The sequence below is a fragment of the Podarcis erhardii genome, assembly GCF_964252035.2.
Source record: "Podarcis erhardii genome assembly, chromosome: 13".
Lineage (NCBI taxonomy): Eukaryota > Metazoa > Chordata > Lepidosauria > Squamata > Lacertidae > Podarcis > Podarcis erhardii.
This window is the reverse complement of record NC_138502.1, coordinates 45198163-45220037: the sequence shown is the minus strand read 5'-3', so window position 1 is coordinate 45220037 and position 21875 is coordinate 45198163. Positions and strand designations below refer to the sequence as shown.

The following is a 21875-nucleotide window of genomic DNA, read 5'->3' as shown; positions in this document are numbered from 1 at the left end:
CCCAAAGTTTTTAGTGTAGTGACACTAGTATTTTGGAACATTTTCAAATGGAAATTAGGCAGGCAACTGCAATTTCCATGTTTCGCTGTCTGCCGAAAATGTTCTTGTTACATCAAGCATTTCTTAAGAGTTATGGCAGTGGAGGAGGTATCATCAGTCAGCAGTTGCTGGTATTATTTTATGTTAATATCTAATGCTTCTCTGCAATTAAATTCTTTGCCACATCCATTTCCTTGTATAAGGGGAGTTCTATAATTCAACTGCCCTCAGGTTAAGTGTGCATTGGCCCAGGAATCATAACGATTCAGCCTCTCTATTTTGGGCAGAATTTGCAGAGCCAAGGCCTTTTTTATTTTATATTTTTACCACCTTGCAATTGTTTTCTTGTCATCGGATAAGTTCGGCCTCATTGAAGGGCAGTATTTCAATGTGAGTAGGAAAATGAGAGGGACACGGGTGGTGCTGTGGGTTAAACCACTGTGCTGCCTGGGCTTGCCAATTGAAAGGTTGGTGGTTCGAATCCCCGCAATGGGGTGAGCTCCCGTTGATCGGTCCCTGCTCCTGCCAACCTAGCAGTTCGAAAGCACGTCAAAGTGCAAGTAGATAAATAGGTACTGCTCCGGCGGGAAGGTAAACGGTGTTTCCGTGCGCTGCTCTGGTTTTACCAGATGCTACTCTTTCTTTGAAGGAAAAGCAATCATAGGGTCACGATCCACATTTCCGAGGCAAGTAGCAGCCAGAATGGTTTTTAGGCAAAAAAAATAAATTAAAAAATACAGATTTCCCACCCCGCCGCCACTTTTAAATTAAAAGTAGCTTATTAAAACATGTAATTTGGCCCTTTGTCTAAAAAGCGTGAGATGTCCCCGAGTTTGTACCCAACTGAACTTTGACCCTATTTCTAATAAGCTGCATGTGATCCAGGTACCAGTGTGTTCCTGTATCTCTCGTTTGCACAAGGCTACTGTACTTTTCCGTGTATTAGATGAGGTTTCTTTACTCTAAAATAAGGTCAGCGCTGTGCAAGCCTCTCCCAAAAACAACTACTTTGGGTCAGCCTCCTGCAATGGGCCATTTTCTTAATATGGAGTCCCCCAAAATAGTGGGCGTCTTATACAAGGGGACATGTTATACACGGAAAAGTACGGTACTTCCATCACACCAGAGGGAGGGAAAGACTGCTGTAGGCAAGGGAGGGTCTACCTCATGGGTAGGCAAACGAAGGCCCGGGGGCCGGATCCGGCCCAATTGCCTTCTAAATCCGGCCTGCGGACGGTCCGGGAATCAGCGTGTTTTTACATGAGTAGAATATGTCCTTTTATTTAAAATGCATCTCTGGGTTATTTGTGGGACATAAGAATTCATTCATATATTTTTTCCAAAATACAGTGGTACCTCGGGTTAAGTACTTAATTCGTTCTGGAAGTCCGTTCTTAACCTGAAACTATTCTTAACCTGAAGCACCACTTTAGCTAATGGGGCCTCCCGCTGCTGCCACGCCACCGGAGCATGATTTCTGTTCTCATCCTGAAGCAAAGTTCTTAACCCGAGGTAATATTTCTGGGTTAGCAGAGTCTGTAACCTGAAGCGTATGTAACCTGTAGCATATGTAACCCGAGGTACCAGTGTATAGTCTGGCCCCCCACAAGGTCTGAGGGACGTGGAACGTGTCCAGAGGAGGGCAACCAAAATGGTCAAAGGCCTGGAAACGATGCCTTATGAGGAACGGCTAAGGGAGCTGGGCATGTTTAGCCTGGAGAAGAGGAGGTTAAGGGGTGATATGATAGCCATGTTCAAATATATAAAAGGATGCCACATAGAGGAGGGAGAAAGGTTGTTTTCTGCTGCTCCAGAGAAGCGGACACGGAGCAATGGTTCCAAACTACAAGAAAAAAAAGATTCCACCTAAACATTAGGAAGAACTTCCTGACAGCAAGAGCTGTTCGGCAGTGGAATTTGCTGCCAAGGAGTGTGGTGGAGTCTCCTTCTTTGGAGGTCTTTAAGCAGAGGCTTGACAACCATATGTCAGGAGTGCTCTGATGGTGTTTCCTGCTTGGCAGGGGGTTGGACTCGTGGTCTCTTCCAACTCTATGATTCTATGATTCTATGACAGTGGACCGGCCCCCTGCTGAAAAATTTTGCTGACCTCTGGACTCTACCTCCTCCATTGGAATGGATAGGGAAGTTGTAGCAGCAATGAAGCTCTGAATGGCTACCAAAGCTTTTCTGCCTAGAGCAGATTACTACATTGGAAGGGTTGGTTTTAAAAAGTGCACAATTCACCAGGAAGTTCTAAAGCACCAGGCCTACTGAAATGAATGGGAACAGTGTTAAGAGCAAAATCCATTCATTTGAATGGGGCCTGTGTAGGCCTGTGCCCCAGGGAGGTCATTTCACTCATTTCACACAATGGCATACTCCATTGTCTCTCAAGATGGATGGATGTCAACAAAGTGCAGGAGACATTCTGAGCAGGTTGCACCCTAAAACTGGGATGGGCGATATGTTGGTCTTCCAGAAGTTGGGCTCCAATTTCCATGAGCTGCTATTAGCATGGCCAATAGTCAGGGGTGATGAGACACATATTCCAACACAACTGAGAGCTCAGAAGGGAAGTCATGTTCATAAAACAACACCGTTTTCCCAAGTTCACATGTCAACAGCTTGTGGACTAAATGCAAAAACACGAGAATGGAAGGCGAAGAATTTGTCTTTTCTTTTAAAAAAATGGAACAACTTTAAACATTTTATTCCCATTGTGCCTAAATTTCCTTAGTAAACTACCAAAGCAAAACAGTAAACTTTCCCCAAAGCATTATAAATAAGTACAATGTCAAGGTCATAATTTACAAAACTGTAGGTATAAAAAAGTTTGTTTTATTCTTTATTAACTAAACCTATATACCCAAGGCCTTTGTTCTGGTCAAACTGGAAGGCTAACAACTTTACGTCTTTGGTACTAAGCTTACAACAAAGTGGTTGCGCCAGAAGAAAACAAATGAATCCCTGATCCTGACACCAAGGTCTGAATGTATCACATTGAAGCAAGGGCTCAGCATCTATGATCACAGCAGTCAAATCACACAGCCCTTCTAGCGCTACTAAGATTGCTTCAGAATAGGCAGGTGTAGAATTGCGTGCTTGCAGGCTCCCTCACACAGGAAAAACAGCACAGCAGAAGCCTTCTCTGAGCCTTGGGTGGTTTTCTACATGCAAGGAGATCTTGTCAATGTGGAGATACAGATATAGGCCACCTCTGAAGTAGTACCGTCTCAGGAGGGCTGTTCCACAAGACTTCTTTCTCAGCTCGAGCCCCACTGATTTCAACGAAGTGTGCTTGTAGTCTTGGCTGCAAAATACGGCTGCTAAACTTGCATAAAGTCCCCCCTCCCAAAGTCCACAGAGCTTTCGTCAGGTAGACTTCTGCACGACTGCAACATTTGGGTTAGGACAGGTAAGGGTGTCAGAGAATGCCGACCATGATGGGAACAATAGGGGGGAAGGTCCTTTATTCGTCCCATGTCTGGAACACAATTCAATCCAGCGAATACAATCAGTATTTGCTGCTACTATTGATCTTCGCTTGTAAAGCACGGGTAGGCAAACTAAGACCTGGGAGCCGGATGGGGCCCAATCGCCTTCTCAATCCGGCCCGCAGAGGGTCCGGGTATCAGCGTGTTTTTACATGAGTAGAATGTGTGCTTTTATTTAAAATGCATCTTTGGGTTATTTGTGGGGCCTGCCTGGTGTTTTCACATGAGTAGGATGTGTGCTTTTATTTAAAACGTATCTCTGGGTTATTTGTGGGGCATAGGAATTCGTTCATTTTGTTCTTCAAAATATAGTCCGGCCCCCCCACAAGGTGTGAGGGACAGGGGACCCAGCACCCCTGCTGAAAAGGTTTGCTGACCCCTGCTGTAAACATTATTGTCATTCATTACACCCAGGGCTATAGCAAGGGGGTGTGGTAGGTGCAGTCCGCCCTGAGGGGTGTGTGACAAAATGGCAGGCGGCACTCACCTTGGGGCCTGCAGCGCACCCAAGCCACGTGTCTCTCCTGGGTGTGACGCGGTGGCTTGGTTGCACGCAGGCTCTGCGCTGCCCCAAACGGTCCACCCGCCATCTCCCCCTTAGCTGTAGGGCGGCTGAGTGGGAGGAGGCAGGCAGACTCCTCCGAGGCCCCATGGAAAGGGCACACGCGCCGCCCCAGGTGCCCGATCGGCTTGTTCTGCCACTGTTTACCCCCCAATCTCGCCCTTTGCGCCATGGTTTCTCTGTAATGAAATGAATGGGGTGGAATAACTCAACACCCGGTAGGTTTGCCACACGTCCTCTTTTCCCAGGACATGTCCTCCTTTTTATGGGTATCGCATATTTCACTCTATAAGATGCACCCGACCATAAGACACACCTAGTTTTTAGAGGAGGAAAACAAGAAAGCAACGCAAAGCTTCCTGAGCAAAGAGGGAGGGGCGCTCCAGCTGCGCTCAAGAGACTTTGCGTGGCTATCCCTAAAGCCAGAAGAGCAAGAGGGATTGGTGTGCACTGATCCCTCTTGCTGTTCTGGCTTCAGCGATAGCTGCGCAGCCTGCATTCACTCCATAAGATGCACACACATTTCGCCTTACTTTTTAGGAGGGGAAAAGTGCGTCTTATAGAGCCAAGAATACGGTATGTAACATGAGAGTCATCATAGAGATCCGTAGTTAAAAGCAGAAGTCGGCAAATGCGTCCTCTGTTTTGCTCGTCAAAATATGGCAACCCTAACGGCAACTGAATTTGTGTAATTAATGATGTAAATTGTGTATTTTCGCTACAGCAGACAGTGGGACAAATAACAGGAAACAAATTGCAGCAGGAGCCAGTGTGGCATACATAGAGAAGGGCAGGTCTGCATTTGCGACATCTTGGTCGCCAGCCCACCAGGGGCTCAATAAACCTAAGTTTGGTGCCTGTCTGTAGACTGCAGAAATGGGGCTGGGGGTGGATAGATATAAGCACCTGTCAGGTCAGCTTTAGGATCTAAGAGAAGCTTAAAATAAGCCATGACTGGCAAAGGCAACTAGAATTATTATTATTATTATTACATTTTTCAAGGCACTTCATAAAATCTCTTCATCTGTCTCTCTTACACCACAGCACTTGTAAACAGAGACTCAAGAAACAAGCAACAAACCCAAGCAACAAGCCGTACTTCGGTGGCTACTCTTCTTCTATATTTGGCCCTAATTTCGATTTCATTTCAGCACCGATTGCTCAGTCCGAATGACTCTCGTTTGCAGAACTCGATGGCTTGCTTGCAAAATGCAACAGGGAGAAAGAGAGTTGTCTAGTCCAGGTTGGGCTTCACAATTCCCCCATTCCAATATATATGAAAAAGAGAGATCCGTATCTTTCAAACACTTTCGCTCTTGGGCGTTACAGGTGGCCCTGCATGAAGTCTGTTTTCAGAAACGACAAGAAAGGCACTTTTTCCTGGATGCAGAAACGTAAACTTGGCCTCTTCCTGCGACCCCTTAAGGCCCTACACCTCAGTGCCCTCCCGGGCATAGATGAGACTATTGACTGTGAAGTTGTATAAGTGGTTGTACTGGCCTGACTGGCCCCCGCTGCCGGGGTGGAAGGGGCTGTAGTAGGCGGCAGCGGGCGCCGAAACTCGCTGGAGCTGCTCCGCAGGGGCGACTTCCTGGGCGAAGCTGCAGCCACCCGGATGTCCTGCAGGGAGGTTCCTGTGGTGTAGGTCACCGCTGAGGCTCCCAGCCAGGCGCCCGCCATTGCTCAGCGAGTTCATGCTGCTGAAAAAGCTGCTGAGGCATCCGGCTGCAGGCGAGACGATCACAGGCGGGGAGGTGCTCTTGGAATGGTCCCTCATGGACGCCATCGGCTCCAGATCGGAGGAGGGGCTTTCCCCACACGACTTCCCCGGGACTAAAGGGATGGAGTGGCCTTCCTCCGACTTCAGAGTCCCCAGCGTGGAAGCTGTGGCTGGCGCTGTAGAGCTGCTGGGGTCAGAGCGGCGCTTGCGCTTGCGCCGGAAGTTCCCGTTGTCAAACATTTTCTCGCAGTTCGGGTCCAAGGTCCAGTAGTTTCCCTTTCCTGCAGGATGACAAGAGAGCAGGGGGTTAAAAGGGAAAGCTTTCCTTTAGACTACAGAACCGCACACTCCCCAAATAGCATCTTAGTCCCGTCCCACCCGTTCCGAACATTTGTGGAGTTGTGTAGTCCACAATTTATGCGTAATTTATGTTAACTTGTTTTTAAACTTTTTAAGATGCTGTCGTTTGGTTTCAATGTTTTTCTATTGTAGTAAACCTCTGTGGTATAGTTTTATTATATCAACGGTATATAGATACCTTTATAAGTACAGTCATACCTCTTGTTACGTTCGGTTCAGGTTACGTTCTTTCAGGATACGGCCCGCGGTGACCCGGAAGTAACGGAACGGGTTACTTCCGGGTTTTGCCACTCGCGCAGATGCTCAAAATGATGTCATGCGCAGAAACGGCGAATCACAACCCATGCATGTGCAGTCACGGGTTGCGTTCTGCTCATGTTGTGAACGGGGCTCCGGAACGGATCCCGTTTGCAACCAGAGGTACCACTGTAATTAAGATAATGCCAAAGAGAGACAAAGGTCCTACAGGCCTAGCGTCAGGGACATGGTTGAATTGAACGCCTGGGAAGAGTCTGACTCTGGAGATGAAGGAATGTCAGTACAGAGGGAGCCAGAGTCTGACTCTGGAGACGAGAGATTGCATCCACAGACAGAGCAGGAGTGGGTTAGTTCGGTCCCCCTTTATTAAGAGTTCCCAGACTCAGACAGAGCAGCAGACTCAGAAAGCTCGCAGGCAGAGGGAGGGGAGGAGATAGACAGCTTTGAGGGGGTTGCTATGCAACCAGGAGGGAGGCAGTGTTTAGAGGGATCTTTGTTGGATAGCGGGGGGGGGGGGTTCACCCACCTTCTCCCCGAACCAGAAGAGCTGAAAGGGTTACAACACAACAGAAGTACAAGAGACGAAGGACTGGACTTTGGCACCCTTCATGCTGCGAAAGGGTGGAGACTCAGTGTGACCGACTCGTAGCTAAGAGCGGAAGGCTTGGAGCTCCACTCTGGATGTTAATTGTAAATATTGAATGAATTTATTATTACGGTCACAGACCAGGTCCTTAACTGTAAATAAACGTACCATAAAACTGTCAGAGACTCATGAATTCTTATCGGGGCTTGCTTGCCTGCCTGAGATCATTACACCTAAGCAACCTGTGGAACGCAGATGTTGCTGCAATCCATCTCCCATCAGCCTCACCAGCATGGGCAGCAGTTAGGAATTATGGGAGCTGTAGTTCAGCAAAATCTCCAGGGGGCACAGGCTCCCAATTCCAGTGGTTGTTTTTTCCAGGGGGTGCTCAAGGGTACGCAGTTCTGGTACCTCTTTTCTTTGTTGTTAAAAGGTGTGGCACTTACTGTAACAACTTCATGGTGAGTACCAGCACCTATTTTTCTAGGTGCTCCCATACCTAGGACTAGAAAAGAATAGGCATACAGTGGTACCTCGGGTTACAGACACTTCAGGTTACAGACTCTGCTAACCCAGAAATAGTGCCTCAGGTTAAGAACTTTGCTTCAGGATTTGAGCAGAAATGACGCGGTGGTGGCAGCAGGAGGCCCCATTAGCTAAAGTGATACCTCAGGTTAAGAACAGTTTCAGGTTAAGAACAGACCTCCAGAACGAATTAAGGTCTTAACCCGAGGTACCACTGTACCAGGGATATTATTTTGAGGGTCGCAGCTCCCAATCCCTGAAGTACCTTATTTCTCACTGTATAAGACGATGTTTTTTATTACAGTGGTATCTCGGGTTGCATACGTTTCAGGTTACAGACTCCGAACTTTGCTTCAGGATAAGAACAGAAATTGTGCTCCTGCGGCACGGCAGCAGCGGGAGGCCCCATTAGCTAAAGTGGTACCTCAGGTTAAGAACAGTTTCAGGTTAAGAACAGACCTCCAGAACTAATTAAGTTATTAACCTGAGGTACCACTGTACCAGGGATAAAATTTAACAAGCTATAAAATCTCTCCTTTCGGTCAACTAAGAATTATTACGTTGTAATCCTATGGATGTCCACTCAAAAGCAAGTCCCACAGAGTTCAATGGGGCAGATGTCGAGGTACATGGAAGTATAGGATCGAAACCGAAGGCTTTCTAACCAATTCTTTGAATCGCTTAACAGATCATTAACCAAGTCTTGCGAGGAACGGCTGAGGGAGTTCGGTATATTTAGTCCGGGAAAGAGGAGACCAAGACAAGATATGATAGCCCTTTAGATATCGGAAGATGGCTATCGCATGGAAAATGGTGCAAGCTTGTTTTCGGCTGCTCTGCAGCATGGGACCTGAACCAATGGCTTCAAGGGACAAGAAAGCAGATTCCGACTAAAGATCAGGAAGAATCTTTTGACTGTATGATCTGTTTGACAGTGGAACAGACTCCCTCGGGAGGTGGTCCACTCTCTCTTTCAATGGAGGTTTTTAAGCAGAGGATGGATGGCCAACGGTCATGGATGCTTTAGTCGAGATTCCCGCATTGCAGGTGGATGGACTAGATGACCCCAGGGGTCGCTTCCAACTCTATGAGTCTTTGGGGGTGGAGAAATCCATATTAGCAAACTTATAATGTAGAAGCTTTTGGCGAGGAAGGGGAGTTCACTAGGAAGTATAAGAAATTAGTATGTAATTAACAAATATTTATCCATGTTTGCTGAAAGGCGTGTGTATAGACAAACAGTGGTACCTCGGGTTAAGTACTTAATTTGTTCCAGAGGTCTGTTCTGAACCTGAAACTGTTCTTAACCTGAAGCACCACTTTAGCTAATGGGGCCTCCTGCTGCCGCCGTGCCACCGGAGCACGATTTCTGTTCTCATCCTGAAGCAAAGTTCTTAACCTGAGGTAATATTTCTGGGTTAGCGGAGTCTGTAACCTGAAGCGTATGTAACCCGAGGTACCACTGTAGATACTCATTCACTCATTCATTCCCTATTGTACTTAACACCAACCAAAACAGCTTCAAACAAATAAACCTGTGTTTTAATTAAATCTGCTTCCAGATCAATCCATTGTTGATGATAGTCTGCAGTCCCTGACATGCCATGTGCCAAAAAATGAAAGCCACCGTTCAAATTTGAAAATGCAGTATGTATGCAGTTCAACCGAGAAAAAACAGCTCCGAAACAAGTTTCTGTTATGCAAGAACTCGATGCCAAGCTCTTACATTTACCGTGGTACCTCGGGTTACAGACGCTTCAGGTTACATACGCTTCAGGTTACAGACTCCGCTAACCCAGAAATAGTACCTTGGGTTAAGAACTTTACCTCAGAAATCGTGCTCCGGCGGCGCAGAAGCAGCATGAGGCCCCATTAGATAAAGTGGTGCTTCAGGTTAAGAACAGTTTCAGGTTAAGAACGGACCTCCGGAACGAATTAAGTACTTAACCTGAGGTACCACTGTAATTATCTTAACTAATAATTCTCCTCTTTGCCATTTTTGCAATAATTCAAATAATTCACCTTACAAAATACAGTGGTGCCTCGCAAGCCGAAATTAATTCGTTCCGCGAGTTTTTTCGTCTTGCGATTTTTTCGTCTTGCGAAGCACGGACTTTGGAAAAGCTTCAAAAATCACCAAAGTCTTTAAAAACCTCAAAAAAGGCTACCACACCGCGTGCTATGAGTTGCTCCTCGAAGTGAGTGCACGGTTTTAAGAAAAAGGAAACAAACTTGCAAGACAAAGGAAACAAACTTGCAAGACGTTTTCGTCTTGCGAAGCAAGCCCATAGGGAAATCCGTCTTGCGAAGCAACTCAAAAACTCTTACGAGGCATTCGTCTTGCGAGGTACCACTGTAATTCATCAGGTTAAGAACAGTTTCAGGTTAAGAACGGACCTCCGGAATGAATTAAGTACTTAACCCGAGGTACGACTGTATTTCCCCAAGGAAATAAACAGTGGTGGGCCCTACTGCTCTGTGCTTTGCCACTCCCGAGTACTGAAGCGTTTTCAGCTATAAATGACTTGGACTTTCCTTCTGCAGGCTCTCTTCAGGAATGACTATGGGAAGAAAGGGAGCTGTTGTTCCTATTTTTCTACCCCCACTGACGGAATTCCAGTTGCCGGGAATCACAAGCAGAGAGAGTGTTGCTGTACCCAGGTCCTGTATTCCCAAAGGCATCTGGCAGTTCACTGTGTTCTTATCCACATACAGGAAGAACGCATGAAGCTCGCACAGCACAAAATAGTTGGGCATATTGCAATCGGGGAGGGGGCGTTAAGCAAAATATGGGGTCCCCACCCATCTCACACAGCCACACAGCAGCTGCTGGGTCATGACCCTAGCGTTTGGTCAATAGTAGGAAAGTTCGGAGCAGTGATTGTATTTTTCGCCAGATACCACCGAACCAAGTTTGAAAGACAGCTTGCTACTAAGACTTGGCTTCCGAAAAAGGTTTCCATTTAAGAAAACGGGCAATTTTTTACTGGGCATTGTTGGGAGTGATAATAAATAGAAAGGAATATAAGCTCTTTTTATATGCAATAACAGCAGCAAGAATATCACTGGCCCAAAAATGGAAGCAAGAAGAATTACCAACAATTGAAGAATGGAGGATGAAGTCAATGGACTATGCAGAACTAGATAAACTAACAGGAAGGATTCGAAACCGGTGGGACCAGAAATTCACGGAAGACTGGAGTAAATTTACGGACTGTTTGAAAAGTATTTGTGAAGATCAGACGCCGTTTGTAGGTTTGCAAGACGTTTTGTGAGGAGTATTATTGGAAGTATTGCAAAAATGGAGAAGGGGAAGGATGATTTGTTAAGAGATGTAAAGGCAATATAAGGTTAAGAAATGCATAAGAAGTGGTTAAAACGGTGGATCATCAGAGGTGCTGATGGAAGTCTAAAAAGATTGTATAAGTGATAAGTTTTGTGGTACATTTTATATGTTAAAATCAATAAAAATTATATATATATAAAAAAGAAAACGGGCAAATGACCATCTTTACCCATGTTTGTACTTGAAACTTCAAGCCTGGACCCAAAATGAGCACACTCACTCCTACAAATGAGGGCATGATCATCTAAACATATCCCAGGATTTTAACCAGAGAGCATTGCATGCAACTTAGGTCACCAAGCGAATGTTCAGGTTTGCAGATCCCAGTAACCGACTGAAGGCTGATGTTTTATTTGAGATCGTTTGGCTTTTTGTGAAATTTTGCGTTGTATCCCCCCCCCCTTTGCACGATGTGCTTTTATGCGTGAGAAAAGTGTGGCTCGAATTTATAAAATTAAATTGGGATGTTCAGACTTGAGCTTTTAGTTTCTAGAAATCATCGCAGCTCACTTTGACTTCGTGAGTTGAACCTCTTCTTTTACCAGGTTAAGTTCGCGCTGCTGTATAATAAAACTGCGAAATCTCCACTACCAAATGTTGTAACACATTCATAACCAGTGCCGGATTTGTGTATAAGCTAAACAAGCTGTAGCTTAGGGCCCCACTCTCTTGGGGGCCCCAAAAAAATTTAAAGGGAAAAAACAACTGGATGTACATTTCCAAAACATAAGATAAAAAACAAATAAGATAAAACCTACATACAGCAACAGTGTTTTGTGTTGTGTAGGCTCCTATGATGTAAGTAATGGGCCCTGCCTGCTAGCCTGCTCCCTAAAATATCACTGATTTGCTCATTTCTATATCAATCACTTTGGTAAAATACATATTTTGTTACAGTGGTACCTCGGGTTACATACGCTTCAGGTTACAGACTCCGCTAACCCAGAAATAGTGCTGCAGGTTAAGAACTTTGCTTCAGGATGAGAACAGAAATCATGCTCCGGCGGTGCAGCGGCAGCAGGAGGCGCCATTAGCTAAAGTGGTGCTTCAGGTTAAGAACAGTTTCAGGTTAAGAACGGACCTCCGGAACGAATTAAGTACTTAACCCGAGGTACCACTGTATGTGCAAATGGCTTTAGATAGCTATTAGGTCCATAAATTACCATGCAACATATATTCAACACAAAAAACAGCAGCAATTTGTTGTTGACAAAGGACAGCTGGACATATAAATGGCCCCATCACCTTCAGTAGTTTAGGGCCTCATCACACCTAAATCCAGCCCTGTTCATAACTCCCTGGTTCTGGCCATGATCCAAAGAGCTACTCACATACATACTACATGCACACACATACAAACACACAGACTTCCCAATTTTCACTTTCAATTCCAGTGCTCGCACTCGCACAAGACCGCTGCAGAACGTCCCCCAACCTTCAGGAGCGGCCGGCTGAAAAGTTACGGAAGCCTTTATTTAAATCCCATGTACAATGCCTAAGCCACAGTCCTGTCTGCATTACTTGGTATCTTACTTCTCCCATATGCTCGTTGCTCATTAAACTGGGTATCCTTTGTTCTGCAAAGGACAGGGCATCAGAGGCCAAATATTTTATTACAACTGAAATAAATCATTTCCTTAATCAGTGTGTTGTTCCCTATGGGGCTCTGAGACCAAGTAAGTTCTAACAAATGATTCACACAGCTGCTGGGAACCGGGATCCCACAAAATCTAAATGGGTACAGGTTTTCCATCTCTCTTTGCCTTTTTTTGTTTTTAACGGTAAACACAGACAGGGAGCTGGAAGCAGTGAACACTTGCAGAAAAGCAGACTTGTTCAATCCTTCTTGCCAAGAAAACTGTTGCAGTTGACATTCTACACTGCAGTTTAATATATGAAGTGTAAAACGGCTTTTGCTTCAATCGGCCTGTGAGTCAAAATGTATATCAGAGCGAGCGGACTTCAGATTTGTTGAATCATTTCTGGATGTTTTTGCCCCAAGCGCTCCATTACGGAGTGCCTCTGAGCCCCTCTGTGTCGCAATGAGTCTGGCTGTTAACCAGAAGGTTGGTGGTTTGGACCCACCCAGGGTTGGCTGTGGGTAGGATTCCTGTTCTGCAGGGGGTTTGAATGGATGACCCCAGGGGTCCCTTCCGACTCTAGAATTCTATGTGCTGTGCTTAGGAATTTGATTTCAGCGCCAGAACTGAACTCGGCTCCTTTCACACCAAAGTCCACTCCCGGTTAGCTTTCTTCATTTTGGCAGCGTAATTTCAGGGGTGGGGGGAGTTCTTTTCGTCGCTAAACAATTCAGGAGTCAGATCGTCCAGAGATCTACCGGCAGATTCCAATCCACTGTCTTCCCAGCTCAGGCATACACACAGTGCTTTTTTTCCTGAAAAAATGTTTAGGAGTACTCTCATTTCCATAAGGGAAAAGGGGCCCCTGACAATTAAATCCAGTCGCGAACGACTCTGGGATTGCGGCGCTCATATCGCTTTACAGGCCGAGGGAGCCGGCGTTTGTCCGCAGACAGTTTTTCCAGGTCGTGTGGCCAGCATGACTAAGCAGCTTCTGGTGAAACCAGAGCAGCGCACGGAAAAGCGGTATACCTTCCCGCCGGAGCAGTACCTATTTATCTCCTTGCACTGGTGTGCTTTCAAACTGCTAGGTTGGCAGGAGCTGGGACTGAGCAACAGGAGCTCACTCTGTCGCGGGGATTCAAACCGCTGACCTTTCGATCGGCAAGCCCTAGGCTCAGTGGTTTAACCCACAGCACCACCCGCGTCCCTCTCATTTTCCTACTCACATTGAAATACTGCCCCTCAATGAGGTCAAACTTAGATTCACAAAAATGTTTAGGGGTATGCGTACCTCTGCGTACCCCCAGAAAAATCCTACATGGATCAAGGTGCTTCATGTGTATTACAGTGGTACCTTGGGTTACATACGCTTCAGGTTACATACGCTTCAGGTTACAGACTCCACTAACCCAGAAATAGTACCTCAGGTTAAGAACTTTGCTTCAGGATGAGAACATAAATCTCCCAGCAGCAGCGCAGCGGCAGCAGGAGGCCCCATTAGCTAAAGTGGTGCTTCAGGTTAAGAACAGTTTCAGGTTAAGAACGGACCTCCGGAACGAATTAAGTATGTAACTAGAGGTACCACTGCACAAGTATTCTCTTCTGCTGTAACAATGATAAGAAGAGGTTTCTAGGGAGTCTCAAAAGGTGAACTAAGCCTCACAAACAGAAATTACATGATATCTCTTCACCAATTTTTGCTCAATAACTGGATGCTGATTTTGTCAATGGGTGTGTTGGGTTTGCCTCCTAGCCAGCTTGTGTACAAGACACGCATAGCCCAGAACTCCTGTCTCATTTATCAACAACCACCACCACCTGGGAAGGTAGATTAGGCAGCAGTTGGAATAAAAGCAGGACAGATGTTGTTGGACTATGACTCCCATCAGTCCCAGTCCACATGACCAATGTTCAGGGATGCTGGGAGTTGTAGTTCAACATCTGGAGAGCACCCCATTGGCTGGCCCTGTGATGGAAGTAGCATTCTTGGTTGAGCAAGGGTTTGAATCTGGCTTCCCCACGCCCAAACTTAATACCAACTACGGCATAACAGAGAGTCTCTTCTCTTCCCAACCTCCTCTTCCAGAATCTCCCATCTGCAAACTGTTCCAAAGATCATGTGTTCGCAAGTTGCTTTTAAAAGCACACGCCAGTGCTTTAAAAGATAAATCTGTTTTTAAGCATATTTTCGCAATGAACCATGACGGGCAGAAGCTGGTTTCTTGTTATGAAAGAGGAGGATTTCTAGCCAATTATAACAGCTGTTAAAACCTGAAGTCGACAAGCATTCAGGATGCCCATCACCCTTAAATCCCTGCCTCGTTCATCTGAAATTAAGTCTTTCTAAGCTGCAGATTTTTTTCTTTCCTGTTCAAGATCCGCACTTGTAACACTTGTTCAAGCCATCTGAAGAAATTGTATTAGCCACATTCCTTGTACGACCATTTGAACGGAGACTTAAACACCTCCGTGGATGTAGCATAAGGTGGCATCTTCTCCCATCCCCGACACACACACGTGTGATGTCCCCAGTTTATCTCTTGCCATCCTCAATAGCACCCACAAATGCCCCTCAAAGAACGGCTGACATACCATATTTTTTGCTCTATAAGACTCACTTTTTCCCTCCTAAAAAGTAAGGGGAAATGTGTGTGCGTCTTATGGAGCAAATGCAGGCTGCACAGCTATCCCAGAAGCCAGAACAGCAAGAGGGATTGCTGCTTTCACTGTGCAGCGATCCCTCTTGCTGTTCTGGCTTCTGAGATTCAGAATATTTTTTTTCTTGTTTTCCTCCTCCAAAAACTGGGTGCGTCTTGTGGCCTGGTGCGTCTTATAGAGCGAAAAATATGGTAATAGTCTGGCATAACAAGCCCCACATCGCCTGGGGCATGGGTATCCAAATTTAGGAGAAGAAAACACTGAGGAACCATTTTTTTCTCACTGAAAAAATGGAGAATTGTACATTTTGCCTCGTATCTCAGGTTCTACAAATGCTAGAATCGCACTCTTTCTTTGAAAAAAGAAAAATGAAAGCTGGGGATCTGTAGGTTGTGGTTCATCTGAAGGAAATAACTGCCCTTTCTTTTCCTCCTCATGGTTGTTCACGGAAGGAGGGATCCCCAATTTTGATTTAAGCTGCAGCCCAGCTTCTCAGTTACAAATTTATCCCCGGAAAATATTTTGCAGTAAATGAGAAAGTGTGACTGTGTACAGCTACGTACACAATCTATGTTTGTGTACGGCTGGGTATAGCGAGGTTTCCTCACCGCTGAGGTACTTTTCTCTGGGAAGGGAGCACAACTTTTAGCCAGGCACCTCAGCAAGCTTCTCCTTCTTGCCTCTTTGTCCAGGTCAGCTTCCCTGCCTCGCTCAATGTGCAAGAGCAATGCTTCTCCGAACAGAAACTCTAACCCATTCCTCCCTAGTGCTTGCTTGAGCTGTTGGTTTTTCTTTTACTAAAAAAGTCATCATCTTTGGGCATCTCAACCTGACTGCCAAGGAACACGGAGTTCGGGAACGGCACTTCCGTTTGGCAAAGTGAGACAGTCGCTTTAGGCATCAGATGCTGGGAGCAGTGACAGTGACAGCAACCACCCACAACAGTTCCTCCTGGCCATTTCCCTCTGTTGGGCTACAGACCTGGATATGTCCGGGGACCCCTAAACTAGCCTGAGGTACGGTAAGCCTCATCACCAGCGTTGAAATTGTGGTTCAGCTTCCAGTCCAGTCGGCTTCTGTCTGTGGAACTGAGAGGGACTCCATCTTGCTCTTTGCCTCGGGTGGCAAAATGTCTTGAGCTTGGGCCGGCCCAAGTTGCGTCTGATGCAAGAGCAGGCTGTCGTCAAGCTCATACACACGCCAGCCCCGGGCAGTAAGACCAACGGTCAGGGATGTTGGGCACTGCAGACCAGTAAGGACTTTTTCCGCGGCAGCTTTGTGCCTACGGAAAAGCCCCCACTTTGGGGTGTGTCTCGCCGCAGCGCTGTTTCCTTTTCATCGCCAGGTGATGATGAACATCTTTGTCCAAGCCTTTGGGGAGGGGTGAAGTATCATAAATCATGAGAATGCTTTTGCTGCGATTTTATGACAAGCTATATTAAAGTTGCCGTGTATTGTTCCAGCTTTTTTATTGTTATTTTTTTAAAAAAATCTTTATATCTACCTAGGAAACTAAATTTATCACGAGCATTAGCTTTTTAAAACACTGTCTATTGTACCTATACTCTGATAATTTCATTATGCTTACTGTTTTTACAGTCTTTTACGGATTTGTTAAAATGAATTTTTTTAATTCTATTTTATGAAAGCAACTTCCTTTTAGTTAAGTGGTATATAATTTTTGCAAAATAAGTACCGGTAATAATTCTTACGAAAATGCATACAGGGCCAAAAAGTTAGTCCCAAAGCCGCCCAGAGTGGCTGGGGAAGCCCAGCCAAACGGGCAGGGTATAAATAAATTATTATTATTATTATTATTATTATTATTATTATTATTATTATTATGCATTTAGTTCATACAAAAGCTATGTTGCCCTATTATTTTTATCCTGCATGTCCATATAAAATGATTTTTACAAGCTGCATACACTAGAAATATACGGTAAGCGGAAACAAAACAAAGCTGTGAGCCGAGGCTCATATTAGATGCGACAGAGGCGGCCATGTTTGGCCTGTTCACATGTCTGCCCATCCACATATAAAAGGGTGCATGATTTGAGGTCAACGGGAGAAGGAAGCAGAGCCTTTAGCTTTCTGTGGTCTGTTGCCACAGGTGTGTTTCTCTGGGAACAAGGGCCAAATGAACTGAGACATCAGTCACACATATCTCAACACCTGCATTACTGTGTATTTTCGACGCCAATAACAGCTGCAGGTGTGTTTGTGTGGAAATCCAGATCGGGGCCACGATGGAAGTTAAACCTCCACACACACCCCGACTGCTATTTAATTTCTTCAAAAAGAAAACGAAGAATAGCAGTCTATGTAGAAACATGCAAACAGTGTTGCTACTTATCTGTTATTTCAATCTGCGGGCCAGACATCTAGCAGTTATCTAACAGTGCGAAGAGCGTGAAGATATAGGCTCGGAGAAAAGGGGGTGACCAGCTCCCCAAACATCTCCGCCTTTTACTGCATTTGTATGGATGGAAATGGGCAACACCTAGTATTTTATTTTGGTGGCCCTGTGAACAGATTAGCATGCCTAGAAAGAGCTGAGGAGCAGCTGCCCTTTGCAGCACTCTTGTACTCTGTATGTGGTACACAGAAATCATTGAGGTTGTCAACAAAGCTGCTAACTTAATGCCCAATGGCAAATTCATGTACCAAAACTCCCAGTTAGGGGACGATCAGCAGAGTTTATAGGGAACTTCTGAGTATTCAAGGCACATCACAAACTTTACCTCAGGAATCCTTAACAATTAGATCAGAATTATTGTCTTCCTATCGCAGATGGAGGGAGGGGAACGATCTTCAATTTCTCATCTATGAGTTAACTGGGAGCAATTCAGTTCTTAAATACGCATCGCATACCATTTGGGGTTTGTTTGTTTTTTAAAAAGACAGAAATGAGATAGAAATCCTTCTATGAAGCAAATGGCTTCTTACGATTTCCAGGGGCATCTAGACATAGGAAGCTCTCTTACGATCAGTCCATCAGCACATTACTGTTTACATTAACCAGCAGAGGTTATCCAGGGTTTCAGACTTCTCAGGAGATGCTGGGGTTTGAACATTTATTTGTGTGTTCAGTTTATATACCATTCTTTATCCAAAAATCCCAGAACATGGAAGCTTCTGTGTTAGAAGCAGATGCACTATGACTAAGCTATTGCTCTCTCCCATAGGATGCTGACAGAAGCCATTTTGTAACTAGAAAATCCGCAAGATTGGGACTAAGGCAGAAGAGAATGTATTCAAGAATCAAACTCCACAGGGCTTGCACTGAGACAACTTAAGATAGGTTGCTTATTCCCAAAACAAATCTATGTGCCAGCGTGTATATGAGCGAGAATTTCTAATTCTCCCATGTACAAAGGAAGACCGTTACTACGAACTAGGTGCGATAACACACCTTATTTGACCGGAAAAGGAAGTTCCTTTCCAAGGCCGAATAAATCTCCGCTTCTTTCAGCAGGGAAGCACATCGCTCTAAGGCATGTCGAATTGAACACATACCACACACAGATCACATCCCTTTCACTCTGCCGTAATTAATCCTGAAATATTTCCAGCTCATTATCAAATAGGTCCAAAATCCTAATTCCCTTAAGGAATGGTGAGGGGGGGGGGGGGAGTGCGTGCATTTTGCAACTGCATGTGCAAACATGCTTGCCAAATAGAAAGCATTAAGGGGTTTCTCTTTTGAATGAAGTGATGTTTAGTGGGAGGCCACCTGTACAGCTTAACACCTGATCCTAAGGACACTAGCAGTGCAATCCTATAAGCACGAAGAGGCCTGCATTGCACAGATGCATCGGTGTGTATTTAGTTAGGCCCATTGAGCCTGGGACTTACTTCTGATTAAACAACTCCAGGCATGGGGTGGCAAAGTCCTCTGCAAGTTAACTAATGGCACTCACTTCCGCACAACTGCCCCGGATCACTGCCACCTGCCTTCCAAGTTGAGCCGATTAGGACTTGGGAACCACTCTAGGTCTCCTCCCAAGTCCCGCCGGAAGTTACTCTTTAAAAGAAAAGAAGGGTATTGGCCTACACCCCAGGACCCAGGCAATGTGAGGGGGCAGTGGGATTTTGGCACCTGAGGAAGACCCCAAAATGGTGCCTCCTCTGCTGGCCAGGGAAGGAGGGATCAGGGAAGATCTAGATCTGGAACAAGAGGAGAATGTTTTGACATTGGGATCAGATACTTTAGTTCATTCATTCATTCAGCCTTTATGGGCATAATTTTTAGGCAACGACAAAAAATGTCCAGACATAATAAATGCACACGACATATAAAAGACTGAGCAGCCTCAATTAGGTAAGGTTAAGAAGAGTGGATCAAATTCAATGATTATTTAGATAAATATGTTAAGTTAAATTAACTGAAAACAGCTTGCAGATACTTAATTGGCTTAGGATTTTATTTATGTTAAGTGATGAATTAATATGTTTAATTTCATAAAGTGAAGATTTAAGGATGTTCATGTTCCAGTTAAATTTTATAAGAATTGTGATTTGGGAAACCGTTAAAAGGATATGCAATGAAATTCAACCGAGGGGAAGCGGGGAAGTCACTTAACAAAGTTAATAAGTGTCATTTTCAAGAAGGCTATGATTTATGTTTGTTTGTCTAAGGTGTTTGTTTGTTTATAATATTGCGAAAACCAATTAAAATTTTTTTTGGGGGGGGGGGAGAAGTTTTAAATTTGACTTTAAAAATCTCAGCTAAGGATGCTTTGAGATTCCTACAAATGCAGATGGGGTCTCTCTCCCAACCCTAAAATTCCGTGTTTTGGGGGGGATGTGCTAGCCTGGAGTGGCGGGGGACACCTGCCTTCGTGGACCTCTCCACCCATGCTCAGAGGCACTCTTTCCCCCGCTTCCCCGCCATCCCCACGCGCCGCGATGCACCCACCGGGGTCGTCCTCGTCGCGGGGCACCTTTCGGAAGCAGTCGTTGAGGCTGAGGTTGTGTCGGATGGAGTTCTGCCAGCCGGCCTTGCTGCGCTTGTAGAAGGGGAAATTCTCGGCCACGTACTGGTAGATGTGGCTGAGCGTCAGCTTGCGCTCGGGCGCGCTCTGGATGGCCATGGCGATGAGCGCAGAGTAGGAGTAGGGTGGGCGCACCAGGCGCAGCAGCTCCTCCTGGCTGGCCAGACTCAGCCAACCCAGCTCCGACGGCGCCCCGGAGCCGCCCGCTGGCCCCGCAGCCGAGCCCAAGAGCGCCGGCGCCCCGACGCCCCTCGGCGGGCAGCCGTAGGGCAGGAAAGAGGCTCCCGAGCCCCCGGGACCGCCGCCACCTCCTCCTCCTGCTGCTGCTCCTCCTGCGGTACCCCCGACGCCCCCTCCGCTGGGCACGTAGGGGCCCCCTCCGCTCACCCCCCACAAGTAGCCCCCCGCGCCCGGCGGTGGCCCGTAGTCGCCCAGCGCGTACGCGGCGCCCGGCTGCCTCTGCCCCGACGTGCCCGCAGCCGCCGCCGCGGCTGCTGCTGCTTGGGGATACACGCTGAAAGCCTCGCTGCAGTAGACGGCCATGGCGGGAGCGTCCCGGGCGCTGCTGCTGCTCCGAGACCAAGGCGCCAAGGGGCTGCCGGGCGCCGTCGGGGGCGAGCGAGGAGCGCGGGGCGCGGGCTGGCGAGGCAGCTCGCGGGCGCTCATGGCCCAGGCGGCAGGGAGGCGCGGCGAAGGCGGACCAGTCCCCGCCCAGAGCCGTCTGGGCCAGCCTGGAGGGGGCTGCCTCTCTGCCGCCGTCGACGAGCCTTATAGCCCCCGCGCGCTTTGCCCAGCCTCCCGGCCCGGGGCCCGGGGCTGGCTGATCCCAGAAGGAGGGGCTGTGGCGCGGCTGCAGCCCGTCGACGGGGCGGGCGGAGGCGCCGCCGCTGCCAGGGAGGGGGATCTGGTCCCTTGGCCTCGGTCGCCCCGGGGGTCCCCTCCTCCGCTCCTCCTCTCTCGTCGAAGCGCTTGTGGATCGACGAGGCTTGCTTCTGCCCGTCGGGGGGAGGGTGGAATTAAAGTGAACGTGGGACAGGTTGGGGGGGGGGAACCAATGAGTTGAATGTGTTGGTAGAATGAGGGGGATCTCAGTCCCAGCGCATCTTTTCGCCAGAGATGCTGCCCGCGCGCTTTCGACGGGGCTTACTTCCGAGTAACAGGACGGTCCCAGCTCAGGCTCCCTGCTTCGTGTCTGCGGGGCCCTCGCCTCTCCGAAGTGGCTGCTCCCTTGCAGCTGGCGAGGGAAGAACGCAGAGAACTTTTCGACAACAAGCGAAACTTGGTCTTTTCTGGAGTCAGACTACTTGGAGGGGTGTGTGTCAGTGGGGCTTCGGGTCCCAAGGAAAGCGATTCGAAAGGCATTTCAGGATCGACTCCATGCAACCTGCGTGTACGCGTGTTCGCGTTGCAGCGCCCCGGAAGCCCATTCCATCACTCCACCTGGCCAAACAGGATGGGTGCAAATTATATTACACCGTGTAAATAATCACTTTGCTTGGCCCAAAGATGAAACATAACCAGCTCGCACTCACCCCCTCCAGCACGCTCAACTTCATTTTATTTCAGACTCAGTTTTCTATTTCCAATGTCTGATTAGCTCGGTTAATAATAATAATAATAATAATAATAATAATAATAATAATAATAATAATATATCACGCCCTCGATTCTTGAATTTTTGGCGTTCATTATATGCAGTTTTGGAGACTGGATTCTGCGTCCCCAACATCCCTAGTTCGTGAGAAAC

At 46.8% G+C, this 21875-nt stretch overlaps 1 protein-coding gene across 1 annotated transcript; it reads right to left on the bottom strand.

The window, feature by feature from the left end:
* Positions 1-4030: 4030 nt before the first annotated feature.
* Positions 4031-20794, bottom strand: FOXI3 (forkhead box I3; the record flags this gene model as incomplete). Its single annotated transcript, XM_081836342.1, has 2 exons — positions 4031-6096; positions 20053-20794. The coding sequence occupies 2 exons, from the start codon at positions 20792-20794 to the stop codon at positions 5525-5527; spliced, it is 1314 nt and encodes a 437-aa protein (XP_081692468.1). The 3' UTR covers positions 4031-5524.
* Positions 20795-21875: the final 1081 nt, after the last annotated feature.